Here is a 25,822-nt window from a genome sequence, read left to right as displayed (position 1 = left end):
TGTGTTTTGTCTCCGTAGGTCACTGTCACTTTAATTTTACCTTTGGGACGCACTTTCTGTCCTGTGTAGGTCTTCAGCAGTAGTTTAGTTAGTTTCAGAGGTTTGTGAGAAAATAGTCATTTCTAGTCATGTACAGAGATCACTATTAAAGCTGAGTCTGTGTCCAACTCCATTTTCAGTCTCACGACTGCCACTTGTGGAGTGATCCATATTACTCTTCGATCATCTGTCTCTTTCACGCTGCGAAGTTGCAGACAAGACGATTCACTTTTGTCTGAGTCATTTTCATGAGAACTGCTTTCTTCCATTTTGTGTACATTGTAGTGTTTTCCTTTCTGGGGTTTCTTGTTTCTCTGTATTTTGTCCTTTTCCTGCTGTTTACTATCTTTTCCTACTCTGCCAGTGTGGCCCTGTTTGCCACAGTTTCTGCATTCTTTGACTTTAACCCAGCGGTCATCAGGGTCATGTGACGTGTTCCACAACGGTAACATTTCTTTCTTTCATTGCTGTTCAGTGGCATTTTATTAATCGCATATTCCAGAGATTTTTGTTGTATCTCTGAAGCCCTCCGTGCTGCTGTTTCCGTTGATATTGCAATGTTCAGCGCCTTCTCGAATGTAAGGTCTTTTTCACCCAGGAGCTTCTTCTGTGTGGCTTCACAGTGCATGCCACACACTAACCTGTCCCTCAATGCGTTCGATGGACCAGCTCCAAATTGACAACATTCGGATAATTTGCACAATTCAGCACAATATTCAGAAATGCTTTCATTTTTGCTCTGATTCTGTTTGTGAAGTTTAAATCTTTCATCAATGACCAGTGGATTGGGGTTTAAATGCTGTTGGAGAGTGTCTACTATTTGCTTGAACGTTTTGTCAGCTGGCTTTTCAGGGGTTAACAAGCTCCGAAGCAGCCTGTATGTTTTTTCCTCCCATAATGCTAAGTAGGACGCTGGCTTTCTTTTCATCTTTAACGCTGTTAGCCTCACAATATAACTCCACTCTTTCAATGTAAGTTGCCCAGTCTTCAATGCCACTATCAAATGCTGTAATGGTTCCAATCATCACCATCTTTGTTATGTTAATTTAGCCCCCTTTTCCCCTTATTTTCCTTTTTGAATCGCGTGTCCTTTTTGCTAGCGCCATGAGTGCACTCCATCTAGATGTGCGTGTGTCACTCCTTTTTATCTCCCTTCTGGGGCAGGCAGACCCTCAGCCCCTGGGGGTCAGTGCCGGCTGTGGTCTCGGCTGGACGTGCTGCGGCTCCGACTGTGTCTCTTGGTCTCCCAATGTTCCCGACCCCGGCTGTGTTCCCGCTTCCTTTCAGACTCGTGGCCTCGCTCTCCCTCCTTCTCCTACTCCTTGGCTCGTTCCTTGTGCTCTTCTTCTGAGTGTCGTTATCAATTAAAACATGGCATTCTGATAAAATGTAGGTTCATTAACCTCATCGCCAATTTGTTGTGTTTGTGGCCTGGTTACACAACAATGCTATTAATAAAAACGCTGGAGCTGGGAGCTAAGTTTCATGGTTCTTTACTGGCATAATCCCGACTCGGCACACACGCACAGATCAGTACATGCCTAGTAGCGCATTCAATGACGTGTTACTAAAACGTAAAGTAGTCCCTTATTACATCGTAGGCTATATGGTACAGTGGCCAAGTTTGAACATGAGTAGGGGCACAGGCAGCATTGAAGAAACAAGGAGTCTGCAGAAGTCTTAGACAGATTGGGAGAATGAGCAAAGAAGTGGCAGATGGAATATAGTGTAAGGAAGTGTGTTGTCATGTATTTTAGTAGAAAGAATAAAGATGTAGGATATTTTCTAAGCAGAGAGAAAATTCAAAATTCAGAAATGCAAAGGGACTTGGGTGTCCTCATGTAGGATTCCCTCAAGGTTAATTTGTAGGTTGAGTCAGTGGGAAGGAAGGCAAATATAATGTTAGCACTGATTTTGAGAGGACTAGAATATAAGAGCGTAACACCATAGGCATAGGAGCAGAATTAGGCCATTTGGCCCATCGAGTCTGCTCCGCCATTCCATCATGCCTGATCCTTTTGTCTTCACCCTCATCAGCCCCACTACCTGGCCTTCTCTGCATAAACTTTGATACCGTATCCAATCAAGAACCTATCAATCTTCATCTTAAATGCACCCAACGACCTGGCCTCCACAGCTGCCTGTGGTCATAAATTCCACAAATTCGCCACCCTCTGGCTCAAGAAATTTCTCTGCATCTCTATTTTAAATAGAGGCACCTCTATCCTGAGGCTGGGCCCTCTTATCCTAGACTCCTCAACCATGGGAAACATCCTTTCCACATCTACTCTGTCTAGGCCTTTCAGCCTCATGAATGGACTCAGTGAGATCCCCCTCATCCTTCTAAAGTCCAGCGAGTACAGTCCCAGAGCCATCAACTGTACTTCATATAACCCTTTCATTCCCCTAATCATACTTGTGAACTTCCTCTGAATATTCCCCAATGCCAGCACATCTTTTCTTAGGTGAGGAACCCAAAGCTGTTTACAATACTCAAGGTGAGGCCTCACCAGTGCCTTATAAAGCCTCAGTATCACATCCCTGCTCCGGTATTCTAGACCTCCTGAAATGAATGCTAACATTGCATTTGCCTTCCTCACCACCGACTCAACCTGCAAGTCAACCGTCAGAGTGTTCTGCACAAGGACTCCCAAGTCCCTTTGCATCTCAGATTTTTTAATTTTCCCCCCATTTAGAAAATAGTCTGCACGTTTATTTCTTCTACCAAAGTGCATGACCATGCATTTTACAACATTGTGTTTCATTTGCCACTTTCTTGCCCATTCTCCTAATATGTCAAAGTCCTTCAGCAGCCTTCCTGTTTCCTCAACACTATCTGCCCCTCCACCAATCTTTATGTCATCTGCAAACCTGGCAACAAAGCCAACTATTCCATCATCTAAATCATTGATATACAACATAAAAAGAAGCAGTCCCAACACCGACCACTGCGGAACACCACTACTCACCGGTAGCCAACCAGAAAAGACCATAAGATATAGGAGCAGAAGTAGGCCATTTGGCCCATTGAGTCTGCTCCACCATTCAATCATGGCTGATCCAATTCTTCCAGTCATCCCCAGTCCCCTGCCTTCTCCCCATACCCTTTGATGCCCTGGCTAATCAAGAACCTATCTATCTCTGCCTTAAATGCACCCAATGACTTGGTCTCCACAACCACTTTTGGCAACACAGACTTACCACCTTCTGACTAAAGTAATTTCTCCGCATCTCTGTTCTAAATGGCATCCTTCAATCCTGAAGTTGTGCCCTCTTGTCCTAGACTCCCCTACCATGGGAAATAACTTTTCCATATCTAATCTGTTCAGCCCTTTTAACATTCAGAATGTATCTCTGAGAGCCCCCCTTTAGGGATAGGTTTCCTCTCATCCTCACCGACCACCCCACCAGCCTCCACGTGCAGCACATAATTCTCCACAGCTTTCTCATCTCCAACGGGATCCCACTACCAAGCACATCTTTCCCTCACCCTCACTTTCTGGTTTCCACAAGGATTGCTCCCTACATGACTCCCTTGTCCATTCATCCCTCCCCACTGATCTCCCTCCTGGCACTTATCCTTGCAAGTGGAACAAGTGCTACACATGCCCCTACACCTCCTCCCTCACTACCATTCAGCGCCCCAAACAGTCCTTCCAGGTGAGGCTACACTTCACCTGTGAGCCTGTTGGGGTGATATACTGTGTCCGGTGCTCTGGGTGTGGCTTCCTATATATTGGTGAGTCCTGACAGAGATTGGTAGACCACTTCGCCGAGCGCCTACGATCCAACCACCAGAAAAAATGTGATCTCCTAGGGGCCACCTGTTTTAATTCCCCTTTTCCGTCCCATCATATCAGTCCATGGCCTCCTCTACTGTCACAATGAGGCCACACTCAGGTTGAAGGAATATATATATTCCATCAGCGTAGCCTCCAACCTGATGGCATGAACATTGATTTCTCGAATCTCTGGTAATAGTCCCACCCCTTCACCATTCCCCATCCCCCTTTCCCTCTCAAGCTTTATCTCCTTGCCTATCAACTCCCTCTGGTACTCCTCCCCTCTTTTCTTTCTTCCATGGCCTTCTTTCCTCTACTATTAGATTCCCCCTTTCTCCAGCCCTGTATCTCATTCACCAATCAACTTCCTAGCTCTTTAACCCTCCTCCCAGTTTCACCTATCACCTTGTGTTTTTCTCTCTCCTCCCCCACCTTTTTACTCTACTCATCTTCTTTTCACCAGTCCTGCTGAAGGGTCTCAGCCCAAAACATCGACTGTACTCTTTTCCACAGATTCTGCCTGCCTGCTGAGTTCCTCCAGCATTCTGTGTGTGTTGCTTGGATTTCCAGCATCGGCAGATTTTCTCTTGTTTGTGAAAGGATCCTTTTTTGCCTGCTGCCAATCAGCAAAACTCTAACTATTCCAGTAACTTTCCTGTAATACCATGTGTTCTTAACTTGGTAAGCAGACTCGTGTGGCATCTTATCAAAGGCCTTAACATCCACTGCCTCCCCTTTATCTATCCTACTTGTAATCTCCTCAAAGAATTCCAACAGGTTCATCAGGCAAGATTTCCCCTTAAGGAAACTATGCTGACTTTGTCCTATATTTTCCTGTGTCACCAAGTACTCCATAACCTCATCCTTAACAATTGACTCCAACATCTTCCCAACCACTGAGGTCAGGCTAACTGGTCTATAATTTCCTTTCTGCTGCCTTCCTCCCTTCTTAAAGAGTGGAGTGACCTTTGCAATATTTCAGCCCTCTGGCACCATGCCAGAGTCGAATGATTTTTGAAAGATCACTAGTAACGCCTCCAGAATCCCTAACGCTACCTCTTTCAGAATCCTAGGGTGCAATTCACCTGGCCAGTATGACTTATGTCCTTTCAGACCTTTCAGCTTTTTGAGCACCTTGTAATATTAACTGGACTCACTCCTCTCCCCTTACACCCTTCAACATCTGGCACACTGCCAGTGTCTTCCACAGTGAAGACTGATGCAGAATAATCTTTTAGTTCATTTGCCATTTCTTTGTCCCCCATTATTATTTCTCCAGCCTCATTTTCTAGCGGTTCCATATCCACCGTTATCTCTCTTTTATTTTTTATATACTTGAGAAATCTTTTTCTATTCACCTAGATATGGTTTGCTGGCTTGCTTTCATATTTCATCTTTTCCTCCCTAATTATTCTTTTACTTGCTTTCTGTAGGTGCTTAAAAGCTTCCCATTCCTCTATCTACACACTAAAATTTGCTTTGTTGTGTACCCTCTCTTTAGTTTTTACATTAGCTTTGGCTTCCTTTGTCAGCCACAGTTGTACTATTTTGCCATTTGAGTGTTTCTTTGTTTTTAGAATACTTCTATCCTGCACCTTCCTCATTTTTTCCCAGAAACTCATGCCATTGCTACTCTGCTGTCATTCCTGCCAGCATCTCCTTCCAATTTACTTTGGCCAAGTCCTTTCTCATACCTCTGTAGTTTCCCTTACTCCACTGAAATACTGCTATGTCAGACTTTGCTTTCTGCCCCCATCAAATTTTAAATTGGATTCAATCATATTGTGATCACTGCCTCCTAAGGTTTCCTTTACCTTAAGCTCCCTAATCATCTCCGGTTCATTACATAACACCCAATCCAGTATAGCGGATCCCCTAGTAGGCTCAATGACAGAACTGCTCTCGAAAACCATCTCATGGGCATTCAACAAATTCACTCCCTTGAGATCCATTTCCAACCTGATGTTCCCAATTGACCTGCATGTTAAAATCTTGAATGTCTATCATAACATTGCCCTTTTGTCACACCTTTTCTATTTCCCATTGTAACCTGTAGTCCACATCCCAGCTACTGTTTGAAGGCCTGTATATAACTGCCATTGGAGTCCTTTTACCCTTGCAGTTCCTTAGCCCAACCCACAAGAATTCAACATCCTCCAATCCTATGTCACATCTTTTTACTGATTTGATGCCAGTCTTTACCAGCAGAGCCACACCAACCCCACTGCCTACCTTCCTATCCCTCTGATACAACGTGTAAGCTTGGACATTCAGCTCCCAACTACAACCATCCTTCAGCCACAATTCAGTGATGGCCACAACATCATACCTTGCAATTTGTAATAGTGCAACAAGATCATTCACCTTATTTCTTATAGACCATGCATTGAGATATAACACTTTGAGTACTGTCTTTGCTACCCTTTTTGATTCTGCACCCCTAATGCTCTGATACTCACCCTGCTGACTGCAATTTTGTCCTATCATCTGCCTGCCCTTCCTGACCGTCTGACTGCACACTATCTTGTTGTTTCACCATCCGTCCTATCCTGAGTCTCTGCCAAGTCATCCTGTTTCTACCTTCACCGGTGCATGGCACAGGTAGCAATCCAGAAGTTACTACCCTGGAGGTTCTGCTTCTCAGCTTTCTGCCTAGATATCTAATTTCTCGCTTCACTCTCCCGTACAAGCCAAAGGTCATCCAGCTGCTGTTCCAGATCCCCAACACGGTCTTCAAGGAGCTGCAGCCGTATGCACTTCATGTAAATGTAGCTCCCACTTCTCCCAGCACTCCTACATCCGGCATGAAGAACACACAACCGTTCAAACTACACTAAGCTTCCTCCCACAGGCAGTCAGACTGCTGAATAGCTGCTCTACCTGACTCTGCTTTGGACAGTTTTAACTTGCACTGGAAACTTATAACTTGATTTTAACTGACATGTGGCTGTTGTGTTTTATCATTTATTGTTATGTTTATTATTTAGTGTTGCATTTGTTATGTTATGATTGCACTGCTCCTGGGAAACGTTGTCTCATTCTGCCCTGCAGAGCTGATGTACGGTTAGACTGACAATGAAGTTTTTTTGAATTGAATTGAATTGAAGTACTCCTGACACAGTAAGAAAAAAGGGAACTTAAACAATCAACTTCCCCAGAGCCAATGCCCTTTTCAAGCTGAAGAATATTAAAGCAAGGATATAATACTGAGGCTTTAGACCATAAGACAAAGGAGCAGAAGTCAGCCATTTGGCCCATCGAGTCTGCTTCGCCATTTTATCATGAGCTGGTCCATTCTCCCATTTAGTCCCACTCCCTCGCCTTCTCACCATAATGTTTGATGCCCTGGCTACTCAGATACCTATCAATCTCTGCCTTAAATACACCCAATGACTTGGCCTCCACTGCCGCCCGTGGCAACAAATTCCATAGATTCACCACCCTCTGGCTAAAAAAATTTCTTTGCATCTCTGTTCTGAATGGGCGCCCTTCAATCCTTAAGTCATGCCCTCTCATACTAGACTCCCCCATCATGGGAAACAACTTTGCCACATCCACTCTGTCCATGCCTTTCAACATTCGAAATGTTTCTATGAGGTCTCCCCTCATTCTTCTAAACTCCAAGGAATACAGTCAAAGAGCGGACAAACGTTCCTCATACGTAACCCTCTCATTCCCGGAATCATTCTAGTGAACCTTCTCTGTACCCTCTCCAACATCAGCACATCCTTTCTTAAATAAGGAGACCAAAACTGCCCACAGTACTCCAAGTGAGGTCTCACCAGTGCCTTATAGAACCTCAACATCACATCCCTGCTCCTATACTCTATTCCTCTAGAAATGAATGCAACATTGCATTCGCCTTCTTCACCACCGACTCAACCTGGAGGTTAGCCTTAAGGGTGTCCTGTATGAGGACTCCCAAGTCCTGTTGCGTCTCAGAACTGAGATTTCCCCTCTTTACTGGCTGAATGAGCTCTCTCCCCTTGCGGGGTGGGGAAATGTACAAAAGGGATTTAAAAATTAATAAAAAATAAATACCCCTCTAATTTTAGTTACTGATGAAAAGTGAAACTGAGAACTTCTCCAAAATTTAAAAAAAACAGTTTTCATCCTCTCTACAGATATGGGTCTCCTGCGCAAAAATAATATCAGCTTGGAGTGTTCTTAATTACTTAAAGATCTTTCTACGCTCAATAGGTTGGTTCAAGCCATTCAGGTTCCAAGAGGTTATATTAATTTTATTAACAATGCCTTTATAAGGCATTGGTCGGACTACTTTGTAATTGTGAGAATTTTTGAGACTTTTATATAAGAAAAGATGTGCTGGCATCGGAGAGGGTCCAGAGGAAGTTCACAAGAATGATTCTGGGAACGGAAGGGTTAATGTATGAGGAGCGTTTGATGGCTCTGGGCCTGTACTTGCTGGAGTTTAGAAGAATGAGTAGGGATCTCATTGAAATCTATCGAATCTTGAAAGGCTTCGATAGAGTGGATGTGGCAAGAATGTTTCCTATAGTGGGAAAGTCTAGGACCAGAGGGCACAGCCTCAGAATACAAGGACATCCCTCTAAAACAGAGATCAGACGAATTTTTTTCGCCAGAGGGTGGTGAATCTGTGGAATTTATTGGGTATATTCAAGGCAGAGTTTGAAGGGTTCTTGATTAATCAGGGTGCCAATGGTTACGGGGAGAAGTCAGGAGAAATGGGTTGAGGGGGGTAATTAAACAGCCGTGACTGAATGATGGAGCAGGCCCAATGGGCCAAATATTCCTGTGTCTTACGGTCTTATACTGTGAAAAGTTCATTAGAATCAAAATCAGGTTTATTCTCACTGGCATATGTCATGAAGTTTGTTGTTTTGTAGCAGCAGTACAATGTAACACATTCAAAAATTACTATAACTTATAATAAGAAATATAAGGATGAAAATTGGCTTAATCCTGTCATGTGTACTGAGGTACAGTGAAGAGCTTGTTTTGCACACTCTTCATAGTACACGGTGCATCGAGCTGGAATGAAATAAAACACTAACAGTGCAGAATAAAATGTAAATGCTACTGAAAGAGTGCAGTGCAGGTAAACGACGAAAGTACAAGAACATTGTGAGGTAGGTTATGAGGCCAAGTGTTCAACTCATCATACAAAAGGTGTGATCAATAGTCATGTAACACTGGGACAGAAGCTGTCCTTCAGCCTGGTGGGACGTGTTTTCAGGATTTTATATCTTCTGCCTGCTGGGACAGGTGGGGAAGAGAGGATGTTTGGGGTGGGTGGGGTCTTTGATTTTTCTGGCTGCTTTACCGAGGCGGTGAGAAGTGTAGGCAGAGTCCCTGGAGGGGAGGCTGGTTTCTGTGATGTCCACAACTCTCTGCATTTCCCTGTGGTTACAGTCAGATCAGTTGTTGTACCAAGCTGTGATGCTTCCAGACAGCTTGTATTTGGTCTCTGGGCTGAAGGGTTTAGGTGCCTAACTGCGTCTCTGTGCTCTTTACTCTGGAATACACAGGTTGAGTCCAGAGATTTTCCTCAAGAGGCCAGTGATGGAGGGAAACTACTGGAGGCTGGACTGCATCCTCAAACGCAAAGCAGTGAGTTCCTCTTTCTTCTTTGATCTGCAGAAACAAGCTCTTCGGCCCATCAAGTCTAGGCAAGCCACCAGTTAGTTACCCATCAACCTGTCTTGTGTGCACTGTCAAACATCACGGGAACCAGGCCCTATGACCCATCAAGTTCAATCTGGCCATTGACTACCCACCTACCCTGGAGGGACACGCTGTAGATAGTGGAGTAATGCACAGTTATTTGGAGGAACTCAGTGAGTGTGCTCGTGTGGGGAGCGTGTGTTATGGGTGAGGGGAGGACAAGGGATTTTTGACATTTTGGTTCCTGATGCAGGGCGTTGTCCCAGAATGTCAGCAATTACTCCACCTGCACACAGAAGCTGCTCGATCCTCTGAGTTACAGAGTCATCGAGTCACACAACGTGGGAATGGGAACAGGCTCTTCAGCCTGTCTGCTCCCTGCTAACTGAGTTCCCCAGCGGGCTAGTCCCAACTGCCTTTGTTTGGCCCACAGCCCCCCAACCCTCTCCTGTCCATGCACTTGGCTTCTATATATTGCTAGGGTGCCCACCTCAACCAGTATATCTGGCGGCTCTTTCCAAATGTTCACCACTCTTTGTGTGAAGTATCTGCCCCTGATGTCTCTTTTAGACCATGGGACAAAGGAGCAGAATTAGGCTGTCTGGTCCATTGAGCCTGCTCCACCACTCCAACGTGGTCGATTTTTTAAATCCCTCTCAACCCCATTCTCCTGCCTTCTCCCTTTGACGCCCTGACTAATCAAGAATCTATCAACCCCTGCCCTATCTATACCCAATGACTTGGTCTGCACAGTCGTCTGTGGCAATGAATTCCACAGATTCACCAGCCTTTGGCTAAAGAAATATTTCCTCTCCTCTGTTCCAAGTGAATGCCCCTCTATTCTGAGGCTGTGCCTTCTGATCCCAGACTCACCCACTATAGGCAACATCCTCTCCACATCGCTCGGCCTTTCAATATTCAAGAGGTTTCAATGATATCCCCCCCTCTCATTCTTCCAAGCTCCAGTGAGTGCAGGCCCAGAGCCATCAAATGTTCGTCGTATGATAACCCTTCCATTCTTGGGATCATCCTCGTAAAGCACTTCCTGACGCTCACCAGCGCCAGCACATCCCTTCTTAGACAAGCTATTATAGAACAAGGAACAGTCCAGGCCCTTCAGCCCACAGTGTTGTACCAACTTCTCAAACTACTCTAACCCTTCCCTTCCACATAACCCTCCATTTTTCTTTCATCTATGTACCTATCTAAGAGTCTTTTAAATGTCCCTAGTGTAACTGTCCTGCATTAGGAACCTACTCTCCTGCCAGCAGGTTCTATGCACCCACCACTCTGATATCCCCCTCCCCTATACAGTGCTTACTGCCAATCACCTTAAAATTATGTCCTCTTCTGTCAGTCAGTTCACATCCTGTGAAAAATTCTCTGCCTATCCACTCGACCTCTGCCTCTGTCACTTCTACTCCACCTTTGCTCCCAACAGAGAAGTCCTAGCTCGCTCAATTTATCTCCATATGACATCCAATGCAGGCAGCAACCTGGTAAATCTCTGCACCCACTCTAAAGCTTCCACGTCCTTCCTATAATGAGGTGACCCAGAACTGACCACAGTATTCCAAGTGTAGTCTAAGCAGGGCTTGATAAGGCTGTGACATTATCTCATGGGTTGTGAACTGAATCCCCGACTAACGAAGGCCAATGTACCACAAGCCTTCTTAGTCACCCTATCAACTTGCGCTGCAACTTTGAGGCATCTATGGACATGGATCTTAAGATCCCCCTGGTTCCTCCACACTGCAAAGAATCCTGCCATCAACACTGTCCTCTGGCTCCAGGTTTCACCTTCCAAAGTGAATCGCTTCACAATTCTCCAGACTGAACTCCATCTGCCACTTCCTAGCCCAGCACTGCATCCTGTCAATGTCCCATTGTAACTTATGACAACCTTCTACAGAGTCCACAACTCCACCAGCCTTCGTGCCATCTGTAAATTCGCCAACTCACCCTTCCACTTCCTCATCCAAGGTACTTTTCAAAATTGCAGGCAGCAGCTCTGTTGTCAAGATTCCTGCAGTAGCTTTGGTTTTCAGTTTCACTCTCCTTTCTTTCTGCCTTGGCAGCAACAAGGGGTGAAGGTGTTTGTGATGCTCTACAAGGAGGTAGAGCTCGCTCTGGGGATCAACAGCGAGTACAGCAAGAGGACTCTGATGTACCTTCACCCCAACATTAAGGTGAGTGATTTGTGATTGAGAACAGGGCACGGACAGGACTGGCAAAATGGGGAATACAGTCCAGAGTGCGGGAAACAAAGGACATAGAACAGTGGAAGGGGTGAACAGCTTCAAGTTCCTGGGTGTTGACATCTCAGAAGATCTATCCTGGGCCCAGCATATTGATGCAACCACAAAGGAGGCATGACAGCGACTATATTTCATCAGGAGTTTAGATAGATAGATAGTCAAACTTTATTGATCCCGGGGGAAATTGGTTTTCATTACAGTTGCAACATAAATAATTAAATAGTAATAAAACCATAAATAATTAAATAGTAATATGTAAATTATGCCAGGAAATAAGTCCAGGACCAGCCTATTGGCTCAGGGTGTCTGACCCTCCAAGGGAGGAGTTGTAAAGTTTGATGGCCACAGGCAGGAATGACTTCCTATGATGCTCTGTGCTGCATCTTGGAGGAATGAGTCTCTGGCTGAATGTACTCCTGTGCCCATTATGTAGTGGATGGGAGACATTGTCCAAGATGGCATGCAACTTGGACAGCATCCTCCTTTCAGACACCACCGTCAGAGAGTCCAGTTCCATCCCCACAACATCACTGGCCTTACGAATGAGTTTGTTGATTGTGTTGGTGTCTGCTACCCTCAGCCTGCTGCCCCAGCACACAACAGCAAACATGATCGCACTGGCCACCACAGACTGGTAGAACATCCTCAGCATCGTCCGGCAGATGTTAAAGGACCTCAGTCTCCTCAGGAAATAGAGACGGCTCTGACCCTTCTTGTAGACAGCCTCAGTGTTCTTTACCCAGTCCAGTTTATTGTCAATTCGTATCCCCAGGTATCTGTAATCCTCCGCCATGTCCACACTGACCCCCCGGATGGAAACAGGGGTCGCTGGTACCTTAGCTCTCCTCAGGTCTACCACCAGCCCCTTAGTCTTTTTCACATTAAGCTGCAGATAATTCTGCTCACACCATGTGAAAAAGTTTCCTATTGTAACCCTGTACTCAGCCTCATCTCCCCTGCTGATGCATCCAACTATGGCGGAGTCATCAGAAAACTTCTGAAGGTGACAAGACTCTGTGCAGTAGTTGAAGTCCGAGGTGTGAATGGTGAAGAGAAAGGGAGACAAGACAGTCCCCTGTGGAGCCCCAGTGCTGCTGATCACTCTGTCGGACACACAGTGTTGCAAGCACACGCACTGTGGTCTGCCAGTCAGGTAATCAAGAATCCATGACACCAGGAAAGCATCCACCTGCATCGCTGTCAGCTTCTCCCCCAGCAGAGCAGGGCGGATGGTGTTGAACGCACTGGAGAAGTCAAAAAACATGACCCTCACAGTGCTCGCTGGCTTGTCCAGGTGGGCGTAGGCACGGTTCAGCAGGTAGACGATGGCATCCTCAACTCCTAGTCGGGGCTGGTATGCGAACTGGAGGGGATCTAAGTGTAGCCTGACCATAGGCCGGAGCAGCTCCAGAACAAGTCTCTCCAGGGTCTTCATGATGTGGGAGGTCAATGCCACCGGTCTGTAGTCATAGATTTGCGGAGTCAGTTTGCAGAGACAAAACCTTGAGCAAATTTCTACAGATGTACCACGGAGAGCATTCTAACTAGTTGCATCACCATCTGTCGTGCCTCCTTTACAATCACAACACTATGTTGGGCCCAAGGTCAATCTTCTGAGATGTTGATGGCCAGGAACTTGGATCTGCTCAACAGGTGAGGAGTACGAGCAGGCAGGTGAAAGCACGCAGTTTTCATCCCCAAGGAGGGGGTTGGAAATGAGAGGGCATAGGTTTAATTTCAGAGGTGAAAGATTTAAAACCAGTGTAAAGAACTCATGGCTTGGTGCCAAGTTTGTAGACAATACAAAGGGAAGTGGAGGGGCAGGCAGTGTTCAGGAAACAAGGAGTCTGCAGAATGACTTTGACAGATTGGAAGAATGGGCAAAGAAGTGGCAGATGGAATACAGTGTCGGGAAGTGTATGGCCATGCACTTTGGTAGAAAGAATAAAGGTGTGAAGTGTTTTGTACAAAGGGAGAAAATTCAAAGATCAGAGGTGCAATGGGACTTGGGAGTCCTCAAGCAGGTTTCCCCAAAGTTTAACTTGCAGGTTGAGCCAGTAGTAAGGAAGACAAATGCAATGTTACCATTCATGTTGAGAGGACTAGAATATAAAAGCAAGGATGTAATGCTGAGGCTTTATAAGATACTGGTCAGACTGCACTTGGAGTATTGTGAGCAGTTTTGGGCCCCTTATCTAAGAAAGGATGTGCTGGCATCAGAGACAGTGCAGCGGAAGTTCTCAAGCGTGATCCTGGGAATGAAAGAGGAACATTCGATGGCACTGGGACTGTATCCACTGGAATATAGAAGAATGAGGGGGGATCTCATTGAAACCTATCGAAAATTGAAAGAAACGCACACAAAATGCTGGAGGAACTCAGCAGGCCAGGCAGCATCTATGGAAAAGAGTACAGTCAACGTTTCAGGCCGAGACCCTTCAGCAAGAAAAAAAAAGTGGGGGAGGAGGGGCCTAGATATTGAAAGGCCGAGATAGAGTAGATGTGGAGAGGATGTTTCCTATAGTGGGGTGGTCTAGGGCCAGAGGGCACAGCCTCAGGCTATGTCCACACTACGCCGGATAATTTTGATAACGCCGGTTTTGAGTAAAAATGACAGGCGTCCACACTAAGCGTTTTTCAAAACATCTCCATCCACATTAGAACGGATATATGGGCGAAACTCCTCCTACTGGGCATGCACAGGATACACAGAAAACAAGCGAAAAGGAAACGGTATACTTAGTACGCGTTTGTCCAGTTACAGAGTAGGAAAACTTAAAAGGAATTGCTCTTGGCTCTCGCGCAGGAGGACTTAAAACAAAAAAAAAACAAATACTGAAGCATATGGAGGCAACCAACAGGGAGTTCACGGACAGTATGACCCGGCTGACGACAAACATTGAAAAACTGACTAACTCTGTTGCATTAATAAAGCGCCATGTTAAATGTATAAAACGTCTGCATCAGTGTTATCTTGTATTTCCATGCAATGTTACATTAGGCTGTTACGCATCTGTTGTCAGAGAAGTACTTGCATAAATAGGTAAAGCACCTTCATACAAGCAAGGACAGAAAACAGGGCGAAGTGAGTATACTTATTTATTCAGTAAGCTATGGGTCAAAGTATTTGGTGAGTACATTTCTAACCCTTCTGGCTTCAGTCTCATTGCAGTCTGTTCTGAAATTGTTAGCTGGTTGCGTTCAAGAAAACAACGAACGTCTGTTCCAACACGTCATGACAGCGTTTTTAAATAGTCAAAAAAGCTCACTTTACAATTTAACTCTCACGCCGTTCACACCGACTGCGCGTTATAACAGCCGTCCGGCAGTGCTTGCGCAGTACCAAGCAGAAGCAGAAAAAGCATTGTTGTTCTGGTGTTGTCATGGCAGCGTTTTTAAATCTCTCCGTTTACCCTGTACACACTACAACGGATATTAGGCGTTTTCAGATTTATTCACTCTGGAGACTATTTCTGAAAATCTCTGTTTTCGGGGGATGAGAACACCGTTTCAGTGTGGACAGAAGGTCAAAACGAAGAGAAAAAGCTTTGTTTTCAAAATTATCCGGCGTAGTGTAGGCATACCCTCAGAATAGAGGGATTTCCATTTAGAACAGAAATGAGGAGGAATTTCTTTAGCCAGAGGGTGTTGAGTTTGTGGAATTCATTGCCTCTGGCGCTGTATAGGTCAAGTCACTGAGCATATTTCAGGCGGAGTTTTATAGGTTCTAATTAGTGCGTCAAAAGTTAAAGGAAGAAGGCAGAAGAATAGTGTTGAGAAGGATAATAAATCAGCCATGATTCAATGGGCTGAATGGCCTATATCTGCCCCTATGTCTTATGGTCTTATACAGATTACTTCATCAGATCAGTGCATTGAGGTAGAACCAGATAAAGCAATAACAGGATACAGAATAAAGTGTTACACTTACAGAGAAAGTGCAGTGCAGACAGACAATAGAGTGATGAATAGATTGTGAGGTCAAGACTCTATTTTATCACACTAAGGAACCATTCACTTATCTTAGAACAATTGGGTAGAAGTTCAATAGGTACATTTAATGTACACAATATACATACTGAAATTCTTCTTCTTCACAAACATCAACGAAAACAGAGTGCCCCAAAGAATGAATGTCAGTTAAACGTTAGAACCCTGAAGCCCCTCCCCAGCTCCCCCCTCCCATGTATACGCAGCAGAAAAGTGACGACCCCCCTCGCCCACCAGCAAAAAAAAGCATCAGCACCCCCCACCGAGCACTCAAGCATGCAGCAAAGCATCAATAAAGCCTCAGACTTGTAGTACCCCAACGACTACTCATTCACCTGGTAATTCGACGTACCACCTAATAAAGGAAAAAGAGGTGTCCCCATTTACCACCGAGAGGGGAGACATAACAAACAAATTGCTGATTTATGATGTTAGAACTCTGTTGCGTCACTTTTTCCGAGCTCTGCGCCCAGAGAGTGTGCACCAAAGAGGGGCAGCTCTTCGGACAAACAGCCAGCAGCCAAACCGCTGCTCCCAATGTTCTGTGTTCTCCTGCAATGACTCAGTCAGGGGCACCGGCCTTGAATCAATCCCGTTTCCAGAGCCACGAAGATCCGGCACCCTGAAGGCGTGCTAGTCTTCCAGGCCGTGTCCTTGTGAGAACAAACAACGACCAGTCGTGAGGCCCTGAAAGGAGGTCCCATTCCCACAAAGAACCAAAGCCAGAGTGTGAATGACAGTTAAACATTAGAACCGTGAAGCCCCCCCCAGCTCCCCCTCCCACGTATACGCAGCAGCAAAGTGACAACCCCCCTCGCCCACCAGAAAAAAAGCATCAGTGCCCTCCACCGAGCACTCAAGAACCTTGAAAAGGGAGAAAAAAGAGATATCAAAGATAGAATGATTATGAAGGCACGTAGTCCTCTTTTATTGTCATTTAGTAATGCATGCATTAAGAAATGATACATTATTTCCTCCGGTGTGATATCACAAAACACAGGACAGACCAAGACTTAAAAAGACTGACAAAACCACATAATTATAACATATAGTTACAACAGTGTAACAATACCATAACTTGATGAAGAAGTCCATGAGCCCAGTAAAGTTCAAAGTTTCTCAAATGTCCCACATCTCACGCAGACGGGAGAAGAAAGAAAAACTCTCCCTGCCACGCCGACCACAATCCGACTCTGTGTCATCCGAAAACTTCGAGCTCTGATCAGCTCTCTGACACCGAGTACTCAGCGCCATCTCTGGCCAAACGATTCGACCTCCTTCTCGGTCGCCAAAAGCAGGCAAGGCCGGGGAATTTGAGGCCTACCCTCCGAAAGATTCCTGACCACGCAGTAACGACAGCAGCGAACGGGCGTTTCAGAAATTTCTCCAGATGTTCCTCTGTGCTTTCACATCCAGTCTCCATCAAATCAGAATTGGCCATGGCCCCTATTTAACGGATACGATATAATTTTCACCGGAGAGCTGCGCATGCGCGGCGCCTCGCCATCTTGAGGCTCTTCCCTCAAGAGCTGTTTCCAAAGATGCAGGCAAAGGAGTCACCATTTAGCGCCATCTTAACTTCATTCCGCCCTCCAAGTTTTCCTTGAGCCTGGTGGTACAGGCTTTTAGGCTTTTGTATCTTCTGGCTGATGGGAGAGGAGAGAATGTCTTGGTTGAGCTGGGTAATTGTACAAGCTCCTACTGATGGCCCCCTGTTCTGTGACCTCCCCCTCTCTCAGGTGATGAGGCACCCCGACCACGTGTCCTCCTCAGTCTACCTCTGGGCACACCACGAGAAGTTGGTAGTCATCGACCAGTCAGTGGCCTTTGTCGGAGGCATTGACTTGGCTTATGGGAGGTGGGATGACGACGAACACCGGCTGACGGACGTGGGCAGCGTGACACGGAGCATGAACACGTTGTCCGCCACGACAGCCAACCAAGTGGTAAGGACCACCCTGGTCTGATGCCCTTCGCTGGCTCAGCTGGTTGGGCAACTCTGACCAGGGAGAATGTGAGTTTGTGTGTGTATGTGTTTGTGTGAGTGTGTGTATGTTTGCATCTGTGTGTGTTTGTGTTTGAGCGTCTGAGGGTGTGTCTACAATATGGGTTTGAGTGTTGATGGCTAGGTGTGTCTGAGGATGTGTGTGGGTGTGTGTCTGAATATCTTTAGGTGGTGAGGGTGGGTGCCAGTCTTCTGAAGAGGGCTGGCCAACGCCCAGTACTCCGGGTCCGGGGTTGGGATGGAGTGGTGTGGCGGGGACCTCTTCCAGCGCACAGGGCAGACTCCCACCACTGGCTCGTTACCACTGACTGGACAGATTGGTGCAGCGACCCATTGAAAACCACACCCCCCCCTTCCCCTCACGGACCACCGCCTTCTGACGGTGATTCTCTCCCTGTGTTTTGGCAGTCGGCATCCGCGCCCGGAGAGAAGCAGGAGGCCCAGGTGAGCACGGCAAAGGTCATGCTGGAGAGGGGCGGCGATGACGTGCAGGAGATGACGGAGGAGGAGACGGCGGCCAGGATGAGGGGCATTGGCAGGCCGAAGAAGACCCTCAACCTGGTTAAGCGGCTGCAGAGGCAGAACCTGGAACACAGTGACAGCGTAAACAGCGTGGACAGCTCCGAACACGGTAAGACCTCCTCGCAGGGGGTGGGGAACAACGGGAACAGCTCCGAGCACGGTAGGACCCCACCCTTGTTCTGAGTAGGACCATCTCCCAGGGGGTGGGGTGCAGTGGGGAGGGGCCAACCCCCAGCACTCCTCTGAGCACTGTAGGACCCTCTCCCAAGGAGGAGTGGGGAATAGTGGGGAGGGACAACATGGACAGCTCTGAGCCCCGTAGGGCTCCCCCCTCTTGGGGGGGAGGGCAATGTGAGGTAGCAGCGTGGACAGTGGGACCCCCTCCCGGGGGTGTGAGGGAGAGCTGTGGAGATAACCTCATGCAGTAGGACCATCTCCCGGGTGTGGGGGTGAGGGGTTACAGCGACATTAGGTCCAACGGTGGGACCCCCTTCCGGGGGTGTGTGAGGGAGAGCAGTGGAGACAGCTCCGTGCAGTAGGACCCCCTCCTGAGGATGGGAGTGAGGGGGAGCAGTGGAGGCAGCTCTGTGCAGTAGGATCACCTCCCAAGGGATGGGGGAAGCAACAGGGACCAACACTGTAGAACGCCCCTTCTGAGCTCCGTACTAGGACCTTATCTCCTCATCCCGTGGTGGGATTGGATTGGGGAACGGTGGGGTTAGTTCCACTGTGAACCTACATTTCTGCCCTCCCTTATTATCTGGCTATTCACTCAGACTCTTTGCCCAGCTCCTGTCTTCTTCCCTGCCTGTTATCTTTCCAGTTCGGGAATGGTTAACCACCATATAAATACTTAGCTGTATATTCAGTGATAATTCTGCAATTACGGCTTGGTCCAACAAAGGCAGGCACGGGCGCCAGGGGAGCGTAGTGGTTGCTGCGACACGATTACATCTCAGAGTGCCGGGGTTCGGAGCTCAATCCCGAGTCCTCTGGAAGGAGCCTGTGTACGTGCTCACCATGGAACGTGTGGGTTTCCTGCCACAGCCCAAAGACGGACCGGTTAGTAGGTTAATCGGTCACTGTAAGTTGTCCTGTGATTAGGTGAGGGTTAAATCGGGGTTGTCAGGTGTTGCAACTCAAAGGGCTGGAAGAGTCTTTTCTCTGCTGGATCTCTCTATAAATATGAAAGGGGATGTCTTAAGAATGGGACCGAGAGCTTGGATCCCAATCACATTCCCAAAGTCCTTGCCAAAAGCAGGTGAGGTATTCCTGGCTCTGGGAGGTTTTATTTTGCATCCTAGAGTCAGGCCTAATAATCACTTCCGGTTCACAGTCCAGCAGATCTTTGAACCGAGGCGGTCAGTGAAAAATCAGGTGATGTGCAAAATAGGCTTGCAGGCATCACGGACTGCAGACATGGCATCAGATAAGCAGCAGGTCACGGAATCCTTTGCCAAGTTTATTTATTTATTTCGAGGTACAGTGTGGGACAGGCCTTTTCGGCCTTCAAGCCACACCACCCAGCAACCCACCGATTTAACCCTAGCCTAATCACAGGACAGTTTGCAATCACCAATTAATAATTAACAATAGATGACAGAATTGAGCCTTTGTGGCCAAGTCTGCAGATGATCCAAAGATAGATGGAGGGCAGGTACGGCTGAGGAAGCAGAGACTCTACCGATCAGGAGAATGGGCAAAGAAATGACGGATGGAATAGTGTCAGGAGGTGGATGGACATGCACTTTGGTAGAAATAAAAAAATTGACTATTTCTAAATGTGGAGATAAAATACAAAAATCTGAGGTGCAAAGGGACTTGGGAGTCCTTGTGCAGAATTCCCAAAAGGTTAATTTGCAGGTTGAGTCAGTGGTGAAGAAGACAACTGCAAAGTTAGCATTCATTTTGAGAGGCTGAATATAAAAACAAGGATATAATGTTGAGGTTTTATAAGGCTCTGGTGAGGCCTCACTTGGATTATTGTGAGCAGTCTTGGGCCCTTTATCTAAGAAAGGATGTGTTGACATTGGACAGGGTTCAGAGAAGGTTCACAAAAATGATTCCAGGATTGAATGGCTTGTCATCTGAAGAGTGTTTGATGGCTCTGGGCCTGTATTCACTGGAATTCAGAAGAATGAGGGGGGGATCTCACTGAAACATGTCAACAGAATGGATGTAGACAGGATGTTTCTTATGATAGGGGAGTCTAAGACCAGAGAACACAGGCTCAAAATAGACGGGTGTCCTTTTAGAACGGAGATGAGGAGGAATTTCTTTACCCAGAGAGCGTTGAGTCTGTGGAATTCGTTGCCACAGGCAGCTGTGGAGGCCAGGACGTTATGTATATATAAGGCAGAGGTTGATAGATTCTTGATTAGCCAGGACATGAAGGGATACAGGGAGAAAGCAGGAGGCAGGGGCTGAGAGGGAAATAGTTCAGCCATGATGAAATGGCGAGGCAGACTCGATGGGACAAATGGCCTTTCTGCTCTCCTATATCTTATGGTCTAGTGGTCTTAAACTGCTAAATGGTCCATCTTTAGACTGTGGGAGGAAACTGGAGCACCCAGAGGAAACCCACGCGCACACAGGAAGGAATACACGAACTTGCTTACAGAGGACATCAGAATTGGACTCCAAACTCTGACGCCCCAAGCTGTAATAGTGTTGCACTAACCGCTAATCCACCGTGGCCGTAGTCACGGGATCCTTCATGTCCACTTCGGCGACACAACTTAGCACCTTATCTGGAAGGAGATGGTGTGGATCTCCCTCAGCACCAGCCCTGAGCATGTTCCCGTGATTCTGAAGTGCAATTTGAATCCAACATGAGGGCAAGAGTGAGATCCCAAGCCTTTGAAAGTGAATGATTGAAGCTGGTGGACTATTCAAAACCAAGTTCTGATTTGTTGTCATTTGACAATAAGATATAACAGCAGAAGTAGGCCATTCGACCCATCGAATCTGCCCTGCCATTCAATCATGGGCTGATCCAATTCTTCCTGTCATCCCCACTACCCTGCATTCTCCCCATACCCTTTGATGCCCTGGCTAATCAAGAACAGATCTATCTCTGCCTTAAATGCGCCCAATGACTTGGCCTCCACAGCCAGGCGTGACAACAACTTCCACAGATTTAACAGCCTCTGACTAAAGCAATTTCTCCGCACCTCTGTTCTAAATGGACATCCTTCAATCCTGAAGTCATGCCGTCTTGTCCTAGACACCCTTACCATGGGAAATAACTTTGCCATATCTAATCTGTTCAGGCCTTTTAACATTTGGAATATTTCTATGAGCTCCCCCCTCATTCTCCCGAACTCCAGGGAATACAGCCCAAGAGCTGCCAGATGTTCCGCATATGGTAACCCTTAAATTCTTGGAATCATTCTTGTGAATCTTCTCTGAAGCCTCTCCAATGTCAGTTTATGCTTTCTAAAATAAGGAGCCCAAAACTGCACACAATACTCCGTGTGGTTTCATGAGTGCCCTATAGAACCTCAACATCACATTCCTGCTCTCATATTCTATACCTCTAGAAATGAATGCCAACATTGCACCAAAATGCACGACCATACACTTTCGAAGACCGTATATCATTTGCCACTTCTTCGCCTATTGCTCTGAACTATCTAAGTCTCTCTGCAGGCTCTCTGTTTCCTCAACACTACCTGCTCCCCCACCTATCTTTGTATCATCGGCAAATTTAGCCACAAATCCATTAAGTGAATAGTCCAAATCATTGACGTACATCGTAAAAAACAGCAGTCCCAACACTGACCCCTGTGGAACTCCACTGGTAACTGGCAGCCAGCCAGAATAGGATCCCTTTATTCCCACTCTCTGTTTTCTGCCAGCCAGCCAATGCTCCACCCATGCTAGTAACTTCCTGTAACTCCATGGGCTCTTATCTTGTTAACATCAACACGTGGGAGACGCTTGCCCTCGACCGTCCAGCTTGGCGCAGCAAGATCACCACAGGAGCCCGTGCAGCTGAATTTAGGCGCATCATCGAGGCGCAACGAAAGCACGCTGTGCGCAAGGTCCGAGCAGCATCCACTGCCACAACAGCACCCACCCACTTGTGTCCCACATGTGGGCGAGCCTTCAGGGCCCAGATTGGCCTCATCAGTCACCTCCAGACCCACAGCCACCAATCTCCCATTTGACTTGGAAGCCATGGTCATCTTCGACTACGAAGGACGAACAACAACAACATCTTGCTAAGCAGCCTCATGTGCAGCACCTTGTCAAAGGCCTTCTGAAAATCCAAGTACACCCCATTTACTCCATCTGCTTTGTCTACCCTGCTTGTAATGTCCTCAAAATATTGCAGTATGTAAGTCAGGCAGGATTTTCCTTTCAGGAAACCATGCTGGCTTTGGCCTATCTTGCCATGTGCCTCCAGGTACTCCGTAATCACATCCCTAACAATCGATTCCAACAATTTCCCAACCACTGATGTCAGGTCTATAGTTTCCTTTCTGCTGAATCCCACCCTTCTTAAATAACATTTGCAATTTTCCAGTCATCTGGTACAATGCCAGAATCTATCGATTCTTGAAAGATCATCGTTAATGCCTCCGCAATCTCTCCAACTATTTCCTTCAGAACCCAAGGATGCATTCCATCAGGTCCAGGAGATTTATCCACTTCAGACCACTAAGCTTCCTGGGCACCTTCTCGGTCGTAATTTTCTCTGCATATGCTTCACTTCCCTGACACTCTTGAATGTCCAGTATACTGCAGATGTCTTCCACTGGGAAGACTGATGCAAAACACACATTCAGTTCCTCTGCCATCTCTTTTCTCTCATTAGGATATCTCCAGCATCATTTTCTATTGTTCCTATATCTACCCTCAAGTCTCTTTTACCCTTTATATACTTAAAAATGCTTTTAGTATCTTCTTTGATATTAGTCGCCAGCTTCCTTTCATAATTCATCTTTTCCTTCCTCGTGACCTTCTTAGTTTCCTTCTGCAAGTTTTTAAAAGCTTCCCAGACCTCTATCTTCCCACTAGCTTTTGCTAGTGTATGCTAGCTTTTGTTATTGTATCATTTCTTAATACATGCATTACTAAATGACAGTAAAATAGGACTGCGAGTCCTCATAATCTAATCCTGTGTATGCCCTCTCTTTTGGTTTTACTTTGGCTCTGACTTCACTTGTCAGCCATGGTAGTGTCCTTCTTCCATTCAAAAATTTCTTCTTATTTAGAATATATCTGTCCTGCATTTCCCTCATTTTTCACAGAAACTCCAGCCATTGCTGCTTTGCTGTCCTTCCTGCTAGTGTCCCTTTCCAGTCAACTTTTTCCAGTTCCTCTCTCATGCCATTGTAACATCCTTTATTCCACTGAAATGCGGACACACTGGAATTTTATTTCTACTGCTCAAATTTCAAGGTGAACTCGATCATATTGTGATCACTGTTCCCTAAGGGTTCCTTAACCTTAAGCTCTCTTATCACCTCCGGATCATTGCACAACACCCAATCCAGCATAGCTGATCTCCTAGTGGGCTCAACAACAAGCTGTTCTAAAAAGCCATCCCTTAGACATTCTACAAATTCTCTCTCTTGAGGTCCGGTACTGGCCTGGTTTTTCCAGTCCACTTTCATGTTAAAATCCCTAATGATTATCATGATATTAGCCTTCTGACACACCTTCTCTGTCTCCTGCTGTAATTTGTAATCCACACCCAGCTGCTGTTTGGAGGCCTGTATACAACTACCATTAGGGTCCTTTTACCCTTGCCATTTCTTAACTCAACCCATAGAGACTCTACACCTTCTGATCCTATGTCATCCCTTTCCTATGATTTAACATTATTTCTTATACTGAAGGCCACACCACCCCTTCTACCTACTAACATATCCTTCTGATACACCGTATATCCTTGGACGTTCAGCTCCCAATGGCAGCCATCCTTTAGCCAAGTTTCAGAGATGGCCGCGATGTCATACTTGCCAGTCAGTAGCTGAATTTCAAGATCGTCCATTTTATTTGTTATGCTGTATGCATTCAAATATAACACTTTCAGTCCAGTATCTGTTGCTTTCACTTTAACTGCAACATACCTCTATTGCCCTGTAACTCACCCCACTAGCTGTGATTGTGCCTCATCTCCTGCCTGTCCTTTCAATCATCTTTGTTGCACGCTATCTTTGATTTATTTCTGTTTTCCCCTTCCTCAGCGCTATCAGTGCAGATCCCATCCCCCTGCCAAATTAGTTTAAACCCTTCCTAACAGCTCTATTAAACCTGCCTGCAAGGATATTGGACCCCTTAGGGTTCAGGTGTAACCCATCCTTTTTGCACAGGTCGTACCTCTCCCAGAAAAAGCCCCAATCATCCAGGAACCCGAAGCTCTGCCCCCTACACCAGTCTCAGCCTCGCATTAATATGCCTGATCATTCTATTCTTGTACCTGTTAGCATGTGGCACAGGCAGCAATCCTGAGATTACTACCCTGGAGGACCTGCTTTTCAGCTTTCTACCCAACTCCCTGAATTCTTTCTTCAGAACCTCCTTCCTTTTTCTACCTATGTCATTGGTACCAACATGTACCAAGACTTCTGGCTGTTCACCCTCTCCCTTCAGAATACTCTGTACCTGATCCGAGGCATCCCATACCCTGGCACCTGGAAGGCAACACACCATGCAGGCACCTCTATCAGGGCTGACAGAACCTCCTGTCTGTTCGCCTCACTATGGAATCCCCCATGACTACCACATTTCTCATCTTCTGCCCTCCCTTCTGCACCACGGAACCAGACTGAGAACCGATCACTGTGGTCATCCTCTGCCCCCTCAACAGCCTCCAAAATGAGATAACAATTATTGAGAGGGATGTCCACAGGGGTGCTCTCTACCATCTGAGCTCTTCCTTTCCCTTCCCTGACCGTCACCCACTTGTCTAATTCCTGCAGCCTCGGGGGTGACTAACTCCTTGTAGCTCCTATCTGTCTTCTGCTCACTTTCCCTAATAAGCAGCAGGTCATCGAGCCGCAGTTCCAGAACCCTAACACGGTCTCTCAGGGGCTGCATCTCGGTGCACCTGGTGTAAATGTGGCCATGTGGGAGACTGAAAGATTCCCAGGACTCCCGCATCTGACACAGAGCAAAGCACTAACCCTACAGACATGCTCTCTATTCCTCAAAAAAAAAGCAAGAAAGAAATGAAGTCCATTTACTCACTTAACTGGCCGAAGCCCGAATGAGCCAAAGCCCTACCGCTCTGTCTCAGACCACTCTGATGATGACCACTCCGCTATGCCTGAACCTGCCCTGCTCGCCAACTCATGATTGGTGCACCGGTTATAGCCGGGTTCCCACGAAGCTTTCCCCCTTTTAACCTCGCTCCCGGACCTGTGTGCCACCTCCTGTCTCATAGCTCTCCAACTCACGGTTGGTGCACCATATGTACAACCAAAGGAAACAGTATTTCTCTGGACCATGATGCACCCACAAAGCATATCACACTCAACAGCACATAAAATAAAGTATTACCACTAATACTTTAAGAAAATATAATTCAAAAAGCACACAGTGCACAGCACAGGTAAACAGTAAAC

General features: G+C 46.5%; 1 protein-coding gene across 2 annotated transcripts in view; it reads left to right on the top strand.

The window, feature by feature from the left end:
* The window catches only part of LOC140196145 (phospholipase D1-like), a 225,430-nt gene that overhangs the window by 112,973 nt on the left and 86,635 nt on the right, over positions 1–25,822 (top strand). For both annotated transcript variants that reach the window (XM_072254882.1, XM_072254881.1), the window contains exons 12-15: positions 9,332–9,413; positions 11,546–11,656; positions 17,455–17,661; positions 18,129–18,351. In XM_072254882.1, the coding sequence (XP_072110983.1) occupies positions 9,332–9,413; positions 11,546–11,656; positions 17,455–17,661; positions 18,129–18,351 (623 nt within the window). The remainder of the gene's footprint in view (positions 1–9,331; positions 9,414–11,545; positions 11,657–17,454; positions 17,662–18,128; positions 18,352–25,822) is intronic.

This window comes from Mobula birostris, chromosome 4 (genome assembly GCF_030028105.1).
Source record: "Mobula birostris isolate sMobBir1 chromosome 4, sMobBir1.hap1, whole genome shotgun sequence".
NCBI classification, from domain to species: Eukaryota; Metazoa; Chordata; class Chondrichthyes; order Myliobatiformes; family Myliobatidae; genus Mobula; species Mobula birostris.
This window is presented reverse-complemented; position numbering and strand designations above follow the sequence as displayed.